Below are 22,213 nucleotides of genomic sequence, written 5' to 3'. Positions count from 1 at the left end.
ATGAAAAGTGTCTATATCGTACTGATTGGAAGAAAAAATAGGTGGCGCCAAAATAACCATATTGTATAAAACATGGGCCGGATATTATTTATTGATAATTGAAACATCTGTTTCCTAGAAGTTACGACAGAGTTAGACCACACAGTTCAAAATCAGACGGTGCCGATCTGATTAAAAAATTCTGGTATCAAATATTATTTGGAATGTTAATTATTTGATCGGATGATCAGCTTACAGCTAAGGCATTCACTGATTCACGCTGCATCACTTTAATGTGCTATACTGCTAATTAATAATGACTCACATTTCGCCTATGGTTGTTGTAACATGGTACAGTAATGGCACTAGCTACCGGCATTATGCCATCCGTGCCAGTTTAAATATCACGTCCGTTAAAATATCCTTCCTATCAGCATGATCTGACGCATTCAGTTCAAATCGGACGGTTTTCATCACATGACATATATATAGTAGCAAACTATATATGGTTACATGCAGATACGGACACGGTTGCCAAAAAAATTAAACTAGCCAAATTATGGAACAATTAAATGCTTTAAACCATAAAGGCGGCGCCTATATATCATTTGAGCCCTTAAACACACTACTGTTACACTGTACCACCCTTGCACTAGCATTCCATCACTACTATATAAACTAATCCATATGCACCCAGTACCTCTTCATCTCACTACTCCTTCCTATTCTAGTTTCTGTCTTCATTAATTAAGCTGTTTTGATGGGGACACAGAGGATGAAACAAAACCTATTATTTGGGTTTTGTTTCGTAACATTGGCTCTTGGAATTGTCAGGGCAGAAAAGACCGTGACGGTGGTCGGCTCAACCGAATGTGTGGATTGCGTTGAGAAGAACATCAAAGTTGAACAAGCTTTCAAAGGTAGATATAGTAAATTTCTGATGCACAAGCTAGCATATGTCTGACAAGAATAAACATGTGCTCAGACTTATAAATCCAACCTTATATATATGTTTTGTATTAATTATTTAATAATGTAGGTCTTAGAGTTGCAATCAAGTGCAAATCAGCCAACGGCCAATATGAGACCAAGGGAGTGAGCCAGCTTGATAAATCAGGCAACTTCCACGTAAACCTTCCCATCGACCTCCTCCACGAAGAATCCGAAGGCATCACTACTCTCAAACCGGCATGCCTAGCCGAGCTAAGGGACCAATCCAACAAGGCGTGTCCCAAAGCCGACCCGTTAACCATAACTTTAGCATCAAAAGAGAAAGACCAGCACACATTCACCGTGGGTCAAGATGGAAAATTGCAAATCCTCTCCGGCATTTGCAATTCTGCGACCTTCTGGCCACCTAAGTGGGACCTATTCCACAAGAAACCTTTCTTTACACCACCTGTACCAGAGCCACCCAAGCCACCTAAGCCACCTAAGCCACCTAAGCCAACTCCTGATGAGCCAGTGCATCCATGGTTCCAACCCCACCCGAAATTTGGTTTCCCTCCTATTGACAAGAAGCCACATCCTTGGGCGAAGTATTTTCAAAAGAAGCCTTTTTTCCCTCCTGCTGATACTAAGAACTAAATCGAGGTTATCAAAAAATGCAATTAAATGTGCTCTTTAGACTATCTAAAAAGGATGCATGGAATTGCAGATTTGATAACTAATTGCTTTTGAAGGGTCCTACTTAAGGGATTCTATATATTATGGATTGTTGTGCAGTTGAAGGTGCTATTACTTATTAGTCTGATAAGGTTTATATATATATATATATATCTCTCTTGTGTATTTGGGCTAGTTGTATATTGCAATTTGTATTTGTAATTTTGCTATAGTTCATCTATTTTGAAGTTGATATATATATAGATCATTGTGTATTTGTATTTGTATTTATATTTGTATTTGGATTCTGGAAAAAAAACAATTTTATTGTTCTAGTTTTTATTTGATTATATATAATTTCTGCCAAATACTGGACGGTCAAAATATACCAAACAAATCAATCAGATGCAGTCTGAAAGAATATAAATGGTGTCAATTATGACAGAAATTTTTGGATTTATCTTGGGAATAATAAATATTACAATTAAAATTGAAAGGTACTGGCATTAACAGAGCAAGTTGCTCTTTATGGAATTTTGTCGAAGACCTCACATGTACAATAGAATATTAATTTTTCAGTTCAAGGACAGTACAAGAATTAGAGAGTACAGAATAGAAACGAAGAAACCAAATATGCGTTCTGAAGTAAAGATTGTAGCCAATTGTAAATGGAAAGTAAACTTCGAAGTTATGAGATTCTCGAAAGTATTTGAAGTTTTGAGATATTTACGGTACTACCACAAAGCTTCACACCAAATGCAGAAACTTTTCCAGCTTCAACGTTTAAAAGTTTCTCGGAAACAGGGGCGGATCCAGTAAGAGCGGGGGCGATGTATTTTAAAATTTTATAGAAATTTACAGATTAGGATCAACTTTGTTCTTTTTAAAATTTTAAATGCGATGCAATTAAGCTACGATCATGCAATTTAATTTAGAGAAATATATATATATATATAGAGGAGGGTTCAAATGCACTCAAATTTTTGTGCACCCAAATGCATCCTATCATTTTTCTCTGTTTTTAAAGTCCGAATAGTCAATCCGAACCATTAGATGCGATCTATATATTAAGATGTGCTTGGAGACCAAATATTACATTTTTTGGAATTTTTTTACTATTTATTAAGCCACTTTGAAAATTGCTGATCCAATGGTCCAGAAAATGTAAAATCAGCGATTTTCAAAGTGGCTTAATAAATAGTAAAAAAATTCCAAAAAATGTAAAATTTGGTCTCCAAGCACATCTTAATATATAGATCGCATCTAATGGTTCGGATTGACTATTCAGACTTTGAAAACGGAGAAAAAGGATTTGAAAGATATGGTGCATTTGGGTGCACAAAAATTTGGGTGCATTTGAACCCTCATATATACGCGCGCACACACACACACATACACACATACACATATAGAGAGTGACTAATATGTATTCGGTAGCATATGGGCCGAAGTGCTACCGGTTCAAATTTGAAATTTCAAAATCCAAAAAGTTGATTTGAACCGTTCATCTTGTTCTCCATATTAATATGTGCTTGGAGACCAAATTTTACATTTTTCTGAATTTTTTTACTATTTATTAAACCACTCTAAAAATTGTTGATTCAACGGTGACTTAACAAAACAATAAAATCAGCAGCCACCGTTGGATCAACAATTTTCAAAGTGTCTTAATAAATAGTAATCAAATTCAGAAAAATATAAAATTTGGTCTCCAAGCACATATTAATATGGAGAACAAGATGAGCGATTCAGATCAACTTTTTGGATTTTGAAATTTTAAATTTGGACCGGTAGCACTTCGGCCCATATGCTACCGAATGCATATTAGTCACTATATATATATATATATATAGAGTTAGGCTGGGGTGCTATGGATAGCATAGTGGTCTCTATGCTACGGCTCAATATTCGAGTTTTCAAAATCCAAATGGTCGATCCGAACCGTTCATCTTATTCTCCATATTAATATCTGCTTGGAGACCAAATTTTACATTTTTATGAATTGTTTTACTATTTATTAAGTATTTTACAAAATTGTTGATCCAACGGTGGCTGCACAAAACAGTAAAACCGTTGGATTAGCGATTTTCAAAGTGGCTTAATAAATAGTAAAAAAATTCAGAAAATTATAAAATTTGGTGTCCAAGCAGATATTAATATGAAGAATAAGATGAACGGCTCGGATCGACCGTTTGGATTTTGAAAACTCGAATATTGAGCCGTAGCACGGGAGGCCACTATGCTATCCATAGCACCCCAGCCTAACTCTTAGGCTGGGGTGCTATGGATAGCATAGTGGCCTCCCGTGCTACGGCTCAATATTCGAGTTTTCAAAATCCAAACGGTCGATCCGAGCCGTTCATCTTATTCTTCATATTAATATCTGCTTGGACACCAAATTTTATAATTTTCTGAATTTTTTTACTATTTATTAAGCCACTTGGTTTTACTGTTTTGTGCAGCCACCTTTGGATCAACAATTTTGTAAAATACTTAATAAATAGTAAAAAAATTCAAAAAAATGTAAAATTTGGTCTCCAAGCAGATATTAATATGGAGAATAAGATGAACGGTTCGGATCGACCGTTTGGATTTTGAAAACTCGAATATTGAGCCGTAGCATAGAGGCCACTATGCTATCCATAGCACCCCAGCCTAACTCTCTCTCTCTCTCTCTCTCTATATATATATATATAGAGGAGGGATCCGATTACACCCTTTTTTGGTGACACCGAATTACACTATCTATTTTCAAAGTTTACAAAGTCCAAACAGTCGATCCAAACTGTTCAACTTGTTGGATATGTTAAAATGTGCTTGCAGATCAAATTTTACATTGATTTGAAATTTTTTTACTATTTATTAAGTATTTAACAAAATTGCTATATTCAGACCGTTGAATTTTTGTACCCATATTAATAAATAGTAAAAAAATTCAGAAAAATATAAAATTTGATCTCCAAGCACATTTTAACATATCCAATAAGTTGAACTGTTTGGATCGACTGTTTGGATTTTGTATACATAGGGTGTAATCCGGTGTCACCAAAAAAGGGTGTAATCGGATCCCTCCTCATATATATATATATGAGGATGGTTAAAATGCACACTCTAAGCAAAGTGATGATTTTCAAAAAATCTGCAAAAATAGTAAAAAAAATTCAAAAAATGTAAAATTTGGTCTCTAAGCACATTTTAATATGAAGAACACGTTGGAAGGTTCGAATCAACTCACTAGTGGAAAATATGGAATCAGGATCGGTTATATAGGCATATTAGTATCGGAATACAACCGATCCTGATGAAGGCGATACTGATACTATCAGGATCGGTTTTTATTTTTTAACCAACCGATCTTAATAGACACTTATCTGGATCGGTTATATTTGAGAACCGATCCTAATAGTTTTTCCTCCCATTTTTTAATACCCATTAAAAAAATAATTAGTATCAGTTTTAATTTAAAAACAAAATCTGATCCATATTGTACACTATCAAGATCGGTTTTACAATAAAACCGATCCAGATACTAAACTATCAAGATCGGTTTGTATGTACAACTGATTATGATAGTTTAGCATCTGGATCGATTTTACAACAAAACCGATATTGATATTATTTTTGAGATTTTTTTTTATTAAAAATAGTTTTCTAGATCGGTTTTTTTAAAAACCATAAAACCGATCTTGATATATTTTTTGAGATTTTTTTTATTAAAAATAGTTTTCTAGACCCTAAACCCTACAAAACCGATCCAGATAGTTATATGGATTGATTTTTGTCATACAACCGACCTTGATACTGTCCTCGGTTAATTGAATAATTTAAAATAATTTTACACATTTTTTTGGTTCTTATATTTAACAAGATCATTTATTAAAAAAAAAAACCCATTTTTTAGAAATAATTTGTAAGATTTAATAATTTATTAGCTTCAATTTTAAGATAATTTATTAACTTTCTATATTCTAATTTATAAATATTTTATTAAATAAATATCTTATTTTTAATATGTAATTTTTAAATACTTATTTTTTTATGTTCTATTTAAACATAACCATCTGGATAATTTGAAAATTTTATAACATAACCATATGGATCGGTTTTATTGCTAATAACCGATCCAGATACTATCCCGATCCCAGATACTATCTGGATCCCAGATACTATCTGGATCGGTTATTAGCAATAAAACCGATCCAGATGGTAATGTTATAAAATTTTTCAAAATATTTGGATCGGTTTTATTGCTAATAACCGATCCAAATAGTATCTGGATGGTTATTAGCAATAAAACTGATCCAAATGGTTATGCTATAAAATTTTCAAATTATCTGGATGGTTATGTTTAAATAAATACATATATGATGTTTAAAATAGAATATGAAATGATAATTAAATATTGTATAAATATAAAATTTTTGTATGTAATATTTGTAAAATAATTATAACCAATTTATAAAATAATTTTTCATGTAATTTATAAAGTAATTTTTGTATGTAATTTATAAATTTATTTTTCATATCTTATTTTTTAAAAACTTATTTTATGTTACCAATTTTTTGTAGGTTATATTTAACAAGATAATTTATTAACTTTTTATATTCTAATTATTTATAAAATAATTTATAAACCAATTTATAAAATAATTTTTGTATGTAATTTATTTAAAAATAAATAAATTAACAAAATTATCAAATAAATTACTTATTTTATAATATGTAATTTTTAAATAATTCTTTTTTATATTCTATTTAAACAAAACCAGATGAATAAGTTGAAAAATATATAAAATAACTATATGGATCAGTTTTATTGCTAATAACCGATCCAGATACTATCTAGAATGTCATCCACATAAAATTTAAAATGTCATCCACATAAAATTATTTACAATAACTTTTTTTTAGGGTAATTATAATATGTTGTTCATACAATAATCTTTTACGTCTATTTGACTAATTTGCAAAAACATACAATTATTGAATTTTACGATTTCTTCTATTTTGAGATTATGTAGGTCCAAGAAGAGTAAGAACTGCAGTATAATATGCTTGGACTAAAGAAATCATGAATACTTTTATCAAGAATACAAATTGTAAAATCAGAAACTTGGTAAAGTATGTGTGAGGTTAATTAAATTGTGATACAACGTTGGTAACATTTTCAAAACGTTGTAACGTTTTATATTGGTCAGAAACAACAAACTGATCAAAAGAAGAAGAATCAAGTTATAACGTTATACAACCGTTGTGACGTTTTACAAACGTCATAACGTTATACAAACGTTGTAACGTTTAATAGCTACAGAACTACTGAAGCACAGCTGTACTGTACCAACATGAAACGTTGTAACGTTTATAAAACGTTGTAACGTTTCAAGTATATTTAAGCTTCAAATAACTTCTATTTTGATCAAGTTTTTACAGGTTAAAACGTCATAACGTTTTGCAAACGTTATAACGTTTTGCTAAGCTGTCAGAAAATTAAAACCCTAAAATCACATTTGAATTAAACGTTGTAACGTTTTATAAAACGTTGGTAACGTTTTATGTCAAATAGCTCATTTTTGAGCTGACACTATAAATAGAGTGATGGGATCTCTTCCCAAATGATCTCAGTCGACCCTAATCATTTTAAAAGCGATTTTCTGAGAGCTTAGCCTACTCCATTGTTGTGAGAGCTTAAAACTTCAAAATCCCTCAAGCAACCTCAAACCTACTTCACTAATCTTGATATAGATTAGGTTAGAGTGATCTATTGAGTGTTTCTCTTGTGTTTCTAGACAATCGAGACCTTGTTCTCATCTCTTTGAGTTGGCCGTTTGACTTCCCGCTTGGTGTGTAAGGGCTCAACGGTTCACAAGTTGTAATCCTTTCGTATTGGGTAATAGAAAGGCGCACCACACAAGGTTGCGAAGCCCCGGAGACGTAGGCCTTTGTTTTGCCGAACTCCGTTATCATCCCGCGTGTCAAATTTCTCTAAACTCATCTATTTACTTTCAATTGCAATTTAATTTCAGTTTTTGAGCAATTAGAGGTGCCCCTAAGTGTAACATAATATCCCCCACCTATCCATCCCCCATTCATCCCCCAATTAACTAACTTTCTATTTTAACTATAACTACAATTTCTAACAACCTTTATTTCTTTCCTCTTTCTCTCTTCCTCTTCCACCTTCATCTTCCTTTTCCACCTCCACCTTCTTCTCCCACCTCCCTCTCCCACCTCCACCTCCGCCTCCCTGTCCCACCTATGCCTCCACCTCTCTCTCCTACCTCCGCCTCTACCTCCCTCTCCCACCTCTGTCTCTGCCTCTACCTCCCTCTCCCACCTCTGCCTCCGCCTCCGTTTTTTCATCGATAAACTCTCTCCCTCTCCCACCTCCCACCCTCTCCCACCTCAAAATAGTAAATACGATAAGCTCCCTCCCTCTCATACCTCCACCTCCACCTCCGCCTCCGCCTCCATTTTTTCCATCTATGCCTGCAGCTCCCGCTTCAACGGATGTTCTGCCGGAGATCATCCATCACTTCATCCCAATCAAGCACGCCTCTACCGGGATTGAATACTTCAACATGTATGAATGAATACTTCAACGTGTATGAATGAATACTTGAGCATGCCTCTGTCGGGTCAGATCCACTACTGCCGACCGTATCAAAATATTTTTGTATATGTGGATGGAATTAATCTCTTCATGTCTATGTTCTCTTTCCTCATAAAGTAGAGAGTTATTTGCAAAGAATAAAACTTTATTAATGATGAATTATGCTACTGTGTACTAACAAATGATATAATTTTTTTTTTGAAAAAAAAATAGAGGTATACGAATGAATACTTGATGTCTTAGAATGAATACTTCAATGCGTATGAATGAATACTTAATATCTTAGGTATGAATATTTGTGTGACAAGATATGAATACTTGTGCGACGGATAACTCGAAAGTATATCATCATGTATCTCATTTGAAAGATAAAATTGTGTAGAAAACATTCGTGATTTTAGATTTGCAAAATTTATCACAAATCGTCAGAAATATTATTTAAATTGAACAGAGAAGAAAAAACCATATCTAAAAATGTGTAAAAGATGGATGAGTGATGTATCCAATTTTTGTATTTACACTTGCACGATGAGGATGAATACTTTCACGATGAGATAAGAATATTTGCGATGAGATAAGAATATTTGCGTGATGAGATATGAATACTTGTGTAACGGATAACTCGAAAGTATGTCATCATGGATATCATTTGAAAGATAAAATTATGTAAAAAACATTTGTGGTTTTAAATTTGCAAAATTCATCACAGATCGTCATAAATATTGGTTAGATTGAACGGAGAAAAAAAAATCACCTCTAAAAACGTGTAAAAGATGGATGAGTGATGTGTTAAGTTTTTCTATTTGCACTTGCACAATGAGGATGAATACTTTCTCGATGAGAATGAATACTTGTGCAACGGACAACTCGAAAGTATTTCATCATGGATCTCATTTGAAAGATAAAATTATGTAGAAAACATTCGTGGTTTTAGATTTGCAAAATTCCTCACCGATCGTAAAAAATATTGATTAAATTGAACGGAGAAAAAAAAACCACCTCTAAAAACGTGTCCAGTTTTTTTTTTAAATACTTGATATCTTAGGTATGAATACTTGATGTGTTATAGATGAATACTTAATGCATTATAGATGAATACTTGCACGCGCTAGTTGTAAAATCTTTCAAATATTAGATGGTCCTCAAATAGTAAGTGGTCCCCCTAGGTAGTTAGTAGTTATTCAAGTAGTTAATGACTGGGGGATAAATGAGGGATTGTTACGGGGGGGATAGCTAGGTGCTCCCTTTTTTTTAACCCATCTAGATCGGTTGTTGACTAAATAACTGATCCAGATACTATCTGGATCGGTTATTAGCAATAAAATCGATCCAGATATTATCTGGATCGGTTATTTAATGTTAAACCGATCCAGATAATTAAAAAATAAAGATAAAAATATAATTTAAAACAATCTGGATCAGTTATTTAGTCAACAACCGATCTAGATGAGTTAAAAAAAAGTTATTGTAAATAATTTTATGTGGATGACATTTTAAAATTTATTTATGTGTATGGCATTTTAAAATAATTTAATGTGTATGTGTATGACATTTTAAAATTTATTTTAATAAATTATTTTTGTATATTTAAAAAATAGATTTTAGTATATTATCTTCGAAATTAGTTATAACATGAAATAAAGTAAGCTACATGGAAAAATGACTTTACAAATTAAAAAATAAGCTAAAAAATCTACATTCAACATGAATAGAAATAAGCTACAACAAATTTCGAAGAATAACTTGCACGCTTCTCACTGTCTAGTGTATCAGGATCGGTTGGGAGCAACAACCGATCCTAATAAAAATTCTGCAATTGTACTTTTTGGAAAATAATACATATTTTTTTAAGAAACTAGAAAGATATAATTTTTTTTGATTCCATAGAATAAACATATGAACCAAGGTCGGTATCACATATTTCATTTGCTTTCTCTCTCTCCACACTCTGAATGGTTGCAATGACGAAATTATCCTTGGACGACATAGAAGGCGAAGGCGAAATGGCCAAGCGGAGAAAGACTAACGAAGGAGGAAAGACTTTGAATATTCCGTCTTCTCAGAGTAAAATCAAAGAAGTAAGGACTTTGAATCCTCCATCTTAGAGTAAAACCAAGGGATGAAAGACTTTGAATCCTACATCTCCTCAAAACGAGACTGGAGAAGAAAATGAGATAGCCACAATCCATACCGACTTCCTGGAGTGCTCAATTTGCTTCAATCTTATGTACTCTCCAGTTAATCAACTAATTTCTTTTTCAATGTTACTATTATCTGGAAATGTATCTCTTTCTTCTTCTAGTTTGCCAAATGCTACATCGAAATAATTTATAACATAATTTATTAAACTAATTTATAAAGTAATTTATAAAATAACTGGAATTAGGATCGGCTATATTAACAACCAATCCTAATTAATGAAATATTAGGATCGGTTGTTTATACCTCTAGCCTCTCTATGGGACCCCATCCACTCCAGTGATCCCTTCTTAACTTCTTCAATTGCAGCAGTAAACTCATATGTTTATTCTAGGAATACAAAAAAAATTATCTTTCTAGTTTCTTAACAAAATATGTATTACTTTCCAAAAGTAAATTATGTATTAGGATCGGGTATCAGGATCGGTTCCCACAAAAAACCGATCCTAATAGTTCATAAATTAGGATCGGTTGATAATAAAACCCGATCTGAATAGTTATTAGGATCCATTTTTTTAAGAAAACCGATCCATGTACTTATTAGGATCGGTTGTCTCATATAACCGATCCAGATAGGCTGATCTTGATTCCAGTTTTTCCACTAGTGACTATTTAAACTTTGAAAATGAAAATATGAGGGGATGGTGCATTTTAACCCCCCTTCTCTCTCTCTCTATATATATGGCCGTCAATAAATCATTTTTCACTCTTGCGCCAACTTCTGCTCGGAATATCAAGATCTCAGCGCAGGATTTCCAAGATTCACTCTCTCTTTAGTTTTGCAGCCCATTTCTTCTGGGTTGTTATCTGCGATCATGGATCCTTCTCTGATGATATATTTTGAATTTTCTAAGCAATGACTTCTCGCTTTTGCAAAACAAGAACTTCGCTACAGGAAATGGACCACTTTTCGATCTCTACACCAAATCCACCTTCTTATCAGATGCAGCTTGGGATGGTAACAATTAGGAGCTAAAGTTAAAGAAGGGGTATATTACGAGCATCTTCACATAAAATCAACTCATAAAAAATAGTTGGTGCTTGAAACATCTTCGTATGGCATTTTCCTTTATCATGACAACTTTGTGCCTTCTGTCTGATTTGAGCTTGTCCTGGTGTATACAAGTGGTATATATTATGCACTAGCTGTAAATTGTAATTCAGCACATAGGATGATTCTATTGTCAATTCTGTTCTGATTAGGTATAAAAATGAGCTGATCGATGATCGATTACACACACAAAAAAAAATTAAGGAATTTTGATTCTTGGTTCCGTAAACAAATCAAATGTTATTTACCGTACTTGAATGTTCATCAGGAAGAACACTTTCTTTCATTTAGTTATACTTGATATGAAATCTACTCCCAATTAATTTCAACTAGCACAAGGCCCATCCCATGTCGATCCAATTTTCTATTAAGGAACTAAACATGGCCAACAACAAAGTAGGCACTTTTCGGGATAGAAAAAACACATTTATGATGGTACTCCGTCGCGAAAAGTCACTTTTTATCCTCACGAAAAGTACCAGTCTTTTGTAGGATGGCACAGTTTTACGTGCATATTAGCCAACAAAATCATCTTGTGTTCACAAACAAATGATGAACTAAAACCTGTTCTCCTTGTGGCACTGGCACCTTGTGTGGCCTTGCAGCTCGTGGTCTCCTTGTGGCACTTGAGGAGGCTTTGTGTCACTTTTTTTGTAAGGTCTATAGACCTCATGTTGGTATTGGTTTTGTTCCATACCAATTTATTGGTATATGTAGGGATCTAAATACATGTTGTGCCATGCCATTATCATGTTATATTTTTACGTGTTATGTCATATGGTGATCAAATTTGAAAAGATGATCGTAACACATTAGTCACGTCGGTCACATTTAACTATTTTTCATAATTAAAGTTAATTTATTTAGAATTCATCGTTTGATCAAGATTAAACTGTTGACTTGTGCTATAATCTACTTGTCTGTTTGACTAGATTTGCAAAACATATATAAATTGCATTTTATAGTTTTTCTTCTTGAGATATTGTGCAGGTTCATGACAACTGAAGATTCAATGAATACACATCAAGGACGAATTAATGAATTGCAATATGATATCAAGGTTGTAGTCATGAAGCACAAGAAATTGGACAGTAGAAACATCATCTCAAGATTAAGGATATTTAATATGTAAAATTGGTAAAATAAGTTTGAGAATGATCTAAGTGAGGCTTATCATTGCAACAGAATAAATAAATCCCCAGCTGAGTCTGTGATGGTTTAAATCGATCGGAACCATCACCTAACGGTCGGCATTCCAGAGGATTACCGTTGAAGAGACCGTTGCCAACGGAATCCACCATTATGCATAGTTTTCCCACCGTTATGATTCCCTCAATCCAAGTCTGCTCAAATTAACCTACCGTTGTAACGGTCCCTGTACTGTTGCAACGATCAGCACCACATAATTCATTTTTATCAGCTCTCTATAAATAGAAGCTATACCAAGGTTTAGAAAATTACTCTAGTCGCCTCCAACTTCAATATTTCGAATTTCCAGATCTAAAAAAATGTCGTTGTTGCTTGTGCACTCAAACTTCAATACTCACAATCAATCTCAAGCTTATTCAATCAATACAATAACTCATAGAGTGATCCTATGAGATCAAATCAACTATTACCTTGAGCCTTGTTGCTCACCTTGTAACCCTTGAGCCCTTTGTTGCTCATATTGTTTTCTTTAAACCTTTAGTGCTTGTGAGTTGATTCCGTGCGCGGGTCGTGTGATTTTTCAGAAGATTATAAGGGCTCATCGGTTCCACCTTGTATTCCTTTCTCATTGGGTAAAGAAAGGTGCGCCATCTCGAAGGTCGGAGACCCCAGAGACATAAGCGTTAGTGCCAAACTCTGTAAACAACTCTTGTGTCAAGTGTCTCTAAACTCTACTCTTTTGTTTATTGTTTATTAAATTAGTTTAGAACCAAGTTATTCTAATTTTCGTCAAGAATAACTATAAGACACACTAGGGACTTATAACTTAGATTAAAAGTTTAAAAAAAACCCTATTTACCCCGTCTAAGTGCATTTGGGATCAACAAGTGGTATCAGAGCAGGAAAATCAAATTAAGATACACTTAATTTGATTATTGTATTAGATCCTATAATGGCACTAATCAGTCATGTTAGAGAACCAACCAAGTTAACCAACTCTACCAGGAACTTTAGTCATTGGAAGAGACGAATGATGAACTACCTAAATGTAATTGACCTTTGGGTTATTGTTGCAACTGGATATACTCCCACTGCCAAAGAAAATTCCATTGAACTAACAAATGAATCAAAAGAAAATAAGATGGTAAACGATAATGCCATAAATATTATCTATAGTTCTGTTGATGAATCTATATCAATGATCTTTGGTGATATGACCATTGCTAAGGGTATGTGGGATGCTATTGTATACAAATTTGAGGGTAATGCCCAGATAAAGCAAACCAAACTCACTGGTCTTGAAACTAGATTTGAAACCTTTGATATAGGAGATAATGAATCAATTGAGGATATGTACAATAGGATGTTACAAATGCAAAATGAATTTGTTGAATTGGGAGAACCTATTTCTAATAGTAAAATTGTATGAAAGATTTTGTGTGTGATGGTTAGAAAACCAAAATGGGTGTCAATGTTAAACGCTCTTGAAGTTCTCTCGGGTGTACAACCTTTCTCTCCAGGAGAGCTATTCGCACATCTCCGCAGTTGTGAAGGAAAACTCCGTCAATCTGCTGAAATAGAACACAAATCTAAAACCATTGCTCTCCCTGCACAGAAACAAACCTTCCAATCACAAAAACCCTATACCTATCAAAATACATCTTCCTCTAATGATCACTTCGTAAATAAAATTAACCAAGAAACTTCCATAGACCCTCTTGTTATGTCCAAAATTATCCAAGGAATGCTTGAATTTGAACAACAGTACAACAAGAGAAGAGCAAACGCATTATGTGCATAGTCTGTCACATGGAAGGGCATACAATGAAAACTTGCTATAAACTCTTCCCAAGAGACAAGGTTGAAGGAGGAAAGCAAGATAAGTGGCCGAGGTCCTCAACAAATAGATTCCAAGGTAAGAAAGTATTGAAAGCATTGCAGGCATTAACAAATGAAGGTTCCGACATGAGTAACGAGATGAGTTTGATACTAAGACAAGTGATGAGCAAGAAACCAACTTAGCTTTGATGGGTAACTGATGACTCTAAATGAGTACTACTAAATTTTAGTATATAAAATATATACTTAGTTATCCTAATTCTACTATGTCGGATTACAAGCGCATAATCCTACTGTGTAGTAGTGTCGGGTGTCCATCCACAGGGATAGATCTATTAAATGATTAACAACTTAGCACTAGTCTAGGTTCTTCAGTTTGTTTGGTTGCATGACTTTTAATTAATGAATAATAATAATGGTGTGTAGGTTGATTTTACAGTTTACTCTGGCAGATTGATAGGTGGAGATGCTAATTGTTGTAAGCTAAAGAATAGGGAGCATTTAGGGTTTTAGATGAAATCCTTCTAATTATCTCAATACATATTTATGACACTCATGTCTACCCATATACAGCCTTCTGTCACTGCTTCATACGGACCCGCACATGGTACTGTCACTACCATATGCGGTATAAACCACCCCGTAGACAGAACCGCATACCGATACTATTATTCCCTACGGATGCCTTGGTTCGGTTCTATGCGTATTTGAAAGGTTCTTCGACTCTAAGGTCGGCTTGTGGGAATAATTTTGGTTGCCACAGGATGTAATATAATTAAATCACTCACACTAATCTAATTAATCGCATTCCCCTATTACTCGTTAAGTAATAACCCTAAACCCTACTTATTACAAGTAATAAATACATTTTTAATTATAATTCAAGATGAGATCTATTCTATATCCTTTCAAGGAAACCCACTGGGTTCTAACCTTAATCTTTGAACCGCTGCCAAGCCTCGTTAGCCGAAGTGCTTGGTACTTACTCGTATACGTCTGTTACCATATACGATGGCCTTAGACCTATAGGTATGTGGAAGACATTGGAATATAGTATACAGAACTATGTATGCAAGGATATATTTCAATAACATTCAAAGAATAACGAAATCTCAAATAGATATAAAAGAAAAATAAATATAATAAAGAGATAATATAGAATTCATTACATCCAAACCCTAGAGAGGAGAAACTTAGCTACTCAAAGCCATGACAAAATAAAAGAAACTAAATAAGAAAGATATAACCTAAAACCTAGATAAACATCTTCCGCCTTGGACTTCGAGCGCTTTCCCTTCTCCAACTCCAGAATTTACACGCACTATTCTACTCTAATGTATGGACTTACATAACTGAAACATGCACATTCAATCCTATTATATGAGGGGTTTATATAGTAATCCTAAGTGTGTAGTCATGGAGAGCATGAAGGCCAATTATAGAATTTACATGGCTATTATTGTCTCACATGCCATATTTGGAGGTTCTAATCATAGATTTCTTCCATAAATGAAGTGCTAAAAGTAGACTTCCAATCATAGCAAGGCCTGCCACATTTGTAGGTTCGTCCTTCTAGAAGGTTGTTGCTTAACGACCGAGATTTCATTCAAACTAGACAATCCACGGATTGGATCCGTGTGCCCATGCGGCATAAGCATTTTACCTGCATATGGTATAGCTTATACCATACGGGCTCTGATTTAGCTGAATTTCAGTGAATTTCACTATGTTGCATGTTGTGCACTTCGTGTGAGGTGTTTGCATACTTCATGTGATGTTCTATTTTGATGTTTCCTTCGTAATTGACCTAAATATAACGTTTTTGCTATATTTTCGGTCTAAATTCGCAACTTTCTCCAAAATCTGTCAAAATAACCTAAAAACACGTTTGCATTGAATAATTCAAAAAAATAGATACTTTGCATACATTTTTCCATCATTTTCCATACTAAAAATTAGTAATTTTCGCTATATAAATAGGCGTTATCACACCCCGTCAAGTTTTAAGCCTTTGTTTGTCCTCGAACAAACTAAGTAAAAACTAGGATTTATGATTACTAAAAATATTCTCACACAACATCACTTAGAAAATAATTGAAAAAATTCCTAAACATTAGCTATACACAAAAAATGTCTACACAATGGTAAGGCGAGAAGGATTTGTCAGAAGCTCAAAAGGATAGTTACTTGGAGACCCCTGATCTATTCCATTTTTACAAATTAGAAGGGACGGGCCATCTCGCGCTTAATTGGGCTCTTAGATGTAGACATAGGATTTAAATTTTCTTTTATGCTTTTGTTTCTTTAACTGCAACGTTTATTTTATTCTTAAGGCAAGTAGGAAAATGTAACGCTAAGTTGTTGAACTTCTCTTTTTAATTAATTAATGCAAAACCTACGGGTCTTTCCTCCAAAAAAAAAAAAAGTCTTTATACGGATACATACATGATACATACCTATTGTCTCTGGTTAAAACATTTACCATTAGCCTAAGGGCTAGGGGTGCAAACGGGTTGGATATTATCCGACCGTATTCGACTCTGTATCCAAAAATTTAATAGAGATATCCAATATCCGAATATCCGTGCGGATACGGATACGGATATGGTTTTGAATTTTAATTATCCGTATCCGAATAGTAGATATATATTATATAATTTAATATGTATTATGAACAAAATTATGTTATTCACTATTATAAAAAGCGGATATTCGTATCCGTATCCGGTTAATATCCGATTCGTATCTGTATCCGTCTAATATCCGATCTGTATCCATATCCGGAAAATGAAAACGGATATGGATATGGTTTTACCACTATCCGATCCGTATCCGATCCGTTTGCATCCCTACTAAGGGCATTTTTTCTGCAAATAAATAATAAAAAAACACTTACCATCTGGGAACGGATCTCCAAACTATTTTTACAGATAACCCCTTGGGTTTATATATATATATCCGGCTAATATGCTTTTAGTAGCATTTCAGCCCATATGTTTTCAATTCAAAATCCATCTAAATAAGATTTGTGCGCATATTGATGCATGTGTTGTTGGTATGTCAAAAAGGACCATGCATCTTTCAAAAATTCTAAAAAATAGTAAAAATTGGTATTCTACAAGTTTAATATATAACCAATTTAATGAGCTACATAATCCAACGTTTTGAATGTAAAATTTTTAAATTTGATCCGTAAGCATTTTGACCTAAGTGCTTACAAAAGTATATATATTAGCCATATATACTATATATTTATTTGCTATATTTCCTTTTAGGCCATCAGAATTATGATGAAATATTTGATTTGAATTGAAGATTTTGCTTAGTATAACCATCAATAATTAAATTATATTAATTTTCCATAAAACAATTTTGTATGATGAAAGAGATCACCAGTTTCAAAAGCACAGTACACTTACACCTCGTTGAACATAATCCTCAGAGTTAAAAAAAAATATTAATATCATGATGATTGCAGCCAATATTATTTTGAGGTTGTATATATAACATGTTGCATGTTGACCATCTGGCCTAACAATCTCCAAGTTAAGCAGTTTTCTTTCCATGCAAGTCCTAATTAATTAAGTTTGTGTAATTTCCTGTGGGAAATTATTGATGATGCTTCTTTTGTACTTGTTCGGGGTTTGTAACTGGTTTTGCTCAAGAAAATAATTATGTATTTGGTACAGACATAATTTTACATATTTTTTTAGAGACTCTTCCCTACTTCAGATGATAGAAAACTTTTTCCAAAAGACACCTAGTTAGATATAAAAACATGTACTATTGAGACAACGCCAAAACCAGCATACTTGTCTATTTTTCAAAGTTTTCAAATATTAATGAAAAGTGTCTATATCGTACTGATTGGAAGAAAAAATAGGTGGCGCCAAAATAACCATATGATATAAAACATGGGATATTATTTATTGATAATTGAAACATCTGTTTCTTAAAGTTACGACAGAGTTGGGCCACACAGTTCAAAATCAGACGGTGCCGATCTGATTAAAAAATTCTGGTATCAAATATTATTTGGAATGTTAATTATTTGATCGGATGATCAGCTTACAGCTAAGGCATTCACTGATTCACGCTGCATCACCTTAATGTGCTATATATACTGCTAATTAATAATGACTCACATTTCGTCTAAGGTTGTTGTAACATGGTACAGTCAGTGGCGTAGTCAGAATTTTCATCTGGAGTAAGCAAAAAACAGTTACAACTAGAGATTTGCCAGCTCATCTTTGCACATATACAGGCGCAACTCATGATTTTTCTTTCTTAGACAGTGAGAAATTGAATACAAAAAAAAGAGGTTATGAGATAACACAATATATATGTTGCCTAGTGAGAATTTTTTTTTGCGGATTAGGGTTTATGTTAGAGCGCTACAGTCAAGCATGAGTCGAGATGCCGGTGTAAAAAATCTAGAATCATAGTTTTGAAAATCATAATTAAAATTAGTAGGAATTGAACAAATTGAATAAAAATAGATATTTTTTCCGAAGAACTCTTGTTTTATTTTATACTAAAAGAAAGGAAAAATATTATAAAAAAATATTTTGTCGTAAAATTATATTAGCTCCAAAAAAATCACAATATAATATAATACATTTATTTTGGTAAATAAATATTTTCTCATTTATTTATCTATTTTTTTCTTTATTCAAGCCCTAAAAGTGGTTTGCAGCAAACCACTATACTATATATAATACTTATTTTAATACGGAGTTGAGTAGAGCTAATTGTTGTGCAAATCACTGTACTCCATACTTCTTTTAATCCTCTATTCTTCAGGCCCATAAGATTCGGCCCATTCCCTTGAATCATGTAAAATTGACCCCACTTGTCAGAATCACCTTCTATTGTTGTTCTTTTTCATTCCTTCCTCCCTGAAACAACATATCGACACAAGTGCGAAATATAAGCTGTGAAATTTTTATAAGGGTAGGCAACGACGCTTATCTGAAGCAAGCAACGGATCAATTTCCATATACTCAACACAACTGAATGAGTGTAGCTCCGCCTCTGGGTACAGTAATGGCACTACCTGCATTATGCCATCCAGTTTAAAAATATCCTTCCTATCAGCATGATCTGACGCATTCAGTTCAAATCGGACGGTTTTCATCACATGACATATATATAGTAGCAAACTATATATGGTTACATGCAGATACGGACCCGGTTGCCAAAAAAATTAAACTACCCAAATTATGCATGGAACAATTAAATGCTTTAAACCATAAAGGCGGCGCCTATATATCATTTGTCTCTGCTGTTCTTTCTCAGTGCACCTCCATGTGAGCCCGTAAACACACTACTGTACCACCAGTACTGCACTAGCATTCCATCACTACTATATATATAAACTCATCCATATGGACTCAGTACCACTTCATCTCAGTACTCCTTCCTATTCTACTTTCTTTCTTCATTAATTAAGCTGCTTTGATGGGGACACAGAGGATGAAACAAAGCCTATTATTTGGGTTTTGTTTGGTGACATTGGCTTTTGGAATTGTCAGGGCAGAAAAGTCTGTGACGGTGGTCGGCTCAACCGAATGTGTGGATTGCGCTGAGAAGAACATCAAAGTTGAACAAGCTTTCAAAGGTAGATATAGTAAATTTCTCATGCACAAGCTTTCAACACCTGCACCAGCCACCAGTTCCAGTTTACAAACCCCTACAACACCAACTGTACCAGAGTATAAGCCTCCTACAACACCTTACCAGCCACCAGTCCCAGTTTACAATCCCCCACAACCTGGTTACCAGACTCCTGTACCAGTGTACAAGCCTACACCAACACCACCAGTTCCTGTGGACCAACCTAAGCCAACTCCTAAGCCAGGGCAAAAGCATCCACCTAAGCCACCTAAGGCAGCTAAGCCAGCTAAGCCACCTAAGGCAGCTAAGCCACCTAAGGCAGCTAAGCCAGCTAAGCCACCTAAGCCAACTCCTGAGCCAGCGCATCCATCACTAGTACAAAAATCCCCTTCACCGACCCTTCATCACCGACTGTTTTAACTGAAGCATCAGTGTTGCTACCCCTACACTGACCATTTTATTAAATAACAGTCAGTATTATTTCTCAACACTGCCGCTTGAAAAGAAGTCAGTGTTTATTCTCAACACCGACGGTTTTTACAAAAAACAGTCAGTGTTGGTTGTCAACACTGACGGTTTTTAAAGCGTCAGTGTTGGCCACCAACACTGACTGTTTTTCAAGCGTCAGTAATTGTATTCAACAGTTACGCTTTAAAAACCGTCAGTGTTGATAACCAACACTGACTGTTTTTTATAAAACCGTCGGTGTTGCTAGTCAACAGTGACGCTCTAAAAACCGTCAGTGTTGGTTACCAACACTGACGGTTTTTAGAGCGTCACTGTTGACTAGCAACACTGATTGTTGTAAAACCGTCAGTGTTAGTAAATTTACTGACTGTTTTTTGGGAGGCGTCAGTGTTGGGTATTTACTGACTGTTTTGTTACGGAACCGTCAGTGATTTTATTTCGCTTATAAGCTATCCTCTTCCCTGTATAACTAGGTCAGCTGCTTGTAAATTTTATTTCGCTCTTCGCCTCCTTTCTGCTTAGCCTCAGCCTCCTTTCAGCTCTCTCTCTTCACCTCCTTTCAGCTCTCTCTCTCTGCCTCCTTAATTTCCGCTTATGTAACGCTAAGTGAAGATATTCTTATGTAACGCTAGTTAATATTATGGCAACAGTTGCAATTTCTATATTTGTTGAAAATTATTCTTATGCAACGCTAGTTAATTGAAAATACTAAGTGAACATGCATATTTTATTTTATTCTATGTACATATTTTTTTTAGTTATTACTAAGATAACTGATTTCCTCATTTTTTTTTAGTTATTTATCTATGTGCATATTTTTTTTTAGGTATTCCAATCAAGTTATCTTAAGTCATATATTATTTTATTCTTTATCTTTATGGAAAATAAATCCTAATTAGATTATTTAAATCTATGAGAGAAAATTTGTATGAGAGACAATTATTTGATCAGGTTTTCGTCTTTATCGAACAATTAATAAAAAACAAAATGAACATGCATGTCAGCTTTATTAACTCTTAAGCAATTAATTAGCCAGATATAAAAAATCCCTTCACCGACCCTTAACCACCGACTGTTTTCACCGAAGCGTCAGTGTAGCACACTTCTACACCGACGCTTTTATTAAATAACAGTCAGTGTTGTTTTTCAACACTGACGCTTGAAAAAACAGTCAGTGCTGGTTATCAACACCGACGGTTTTTAAAGCGTCAGTGTTGACACCTAACACTGACGCTTTAAAAACCGTCGGTGTTGATAATCAACACTGACGCTTGAAAAAACAGTCAGTGCTGGTTATCAACACCGACGGTTTTTAAAGCGTCAGTGTTAGGTGTCAACACTGACGCTTTAAAAACCGTCGGTGTTGATAACCAGCACCGACTGTTTATTTTAAAGCCGTCAGTGTTATCCATTTACTGACTGTTTTGTTGTGAACCGTCAGTGATTTTATTTCCCATTTAAAAATAAATAGAAAGTTTGATAGAGTTAAAATTGTGAATTTCATTTCCCGGGTAGCTTGACGCGAAGCATTTCCCCTTATAATTTTGATTTCCCTCTTCGTAAACCCAAAACCTATCTGCCTTGCTATCTCTCTCCCGCCTCAGACTCCCTTGCCCCGAGCACAAAGCTCTCCGCCTTCGCCTTGCTGTCTCTCCGAGCTCAAACCCTACCCCGGCCGCCTCAACCTCCGTCGCCCC

General features: G+C 34.3%; 2 protein-coding genes across 2 annotated transcripts; both read left to right on the top strand.

Annotated features, from left to right (window-relative positions):
- Positions 1-666: 666 nt before the first annotated feature.
- On the top strand, positions 667-1,398 carry LOC144555184 (proline-rich protein 2-like; the record flags this gene model as incomplete). Its single annotated transcript, XM_078303428.1, has 2 exons — positions 667-899; positions 1,019-1,398. Coding segments are annotated over exons 1-2 (540 nt in total), but the record flags the coding sequence as incomplete, so codon positions are not given.
- Positions 1,399-13,545: 12,147 nt separating this feature from the next.
- On the top strand, positions 13,546-14,022 carry LOC144555277 (uncharacterized). Its single transcript, XM_078303558.1, has one exon. It carries the CDS (start codon positions 13,546-13,548, stop codon positions 14,020-14,022), a length of 477 nt encoding a protein of 158 aa, XP_078159684.1.
- The last annotated feature ends 8,191 nt before the right edge of the window (positions 14,023-22,213 follow it).

The sequence above is a fragment of the Carex rostrata genome, chromosome 6 (assembly GCF_964058835.1).
Source record: "Carex rostrata chromosome 6, lpCarRost1.2, whole genome shotgun sequence".
Lineage (NCBI taxonomy): Eukaryota > Viridiplantae > Streptophyta > Magnoliopsida > Poales > Cyperaceae > Carex > Carex rostrata.
The sequence above is the reverse complement of the archived record's forward strand: the minus strand, read 5'-3'. Positions and strand labels throughout refer to the sequence as shown.

What these genes read in the sequence shown, in the direction of transcription:
- LOC144555277 (XM_078303558.1), top strand. Translation starts at nt 13,546, where the DNA reads ATGGCACTAATCAGTCATGTTAGAGAACCAACCAAGTTAACCAACTCT.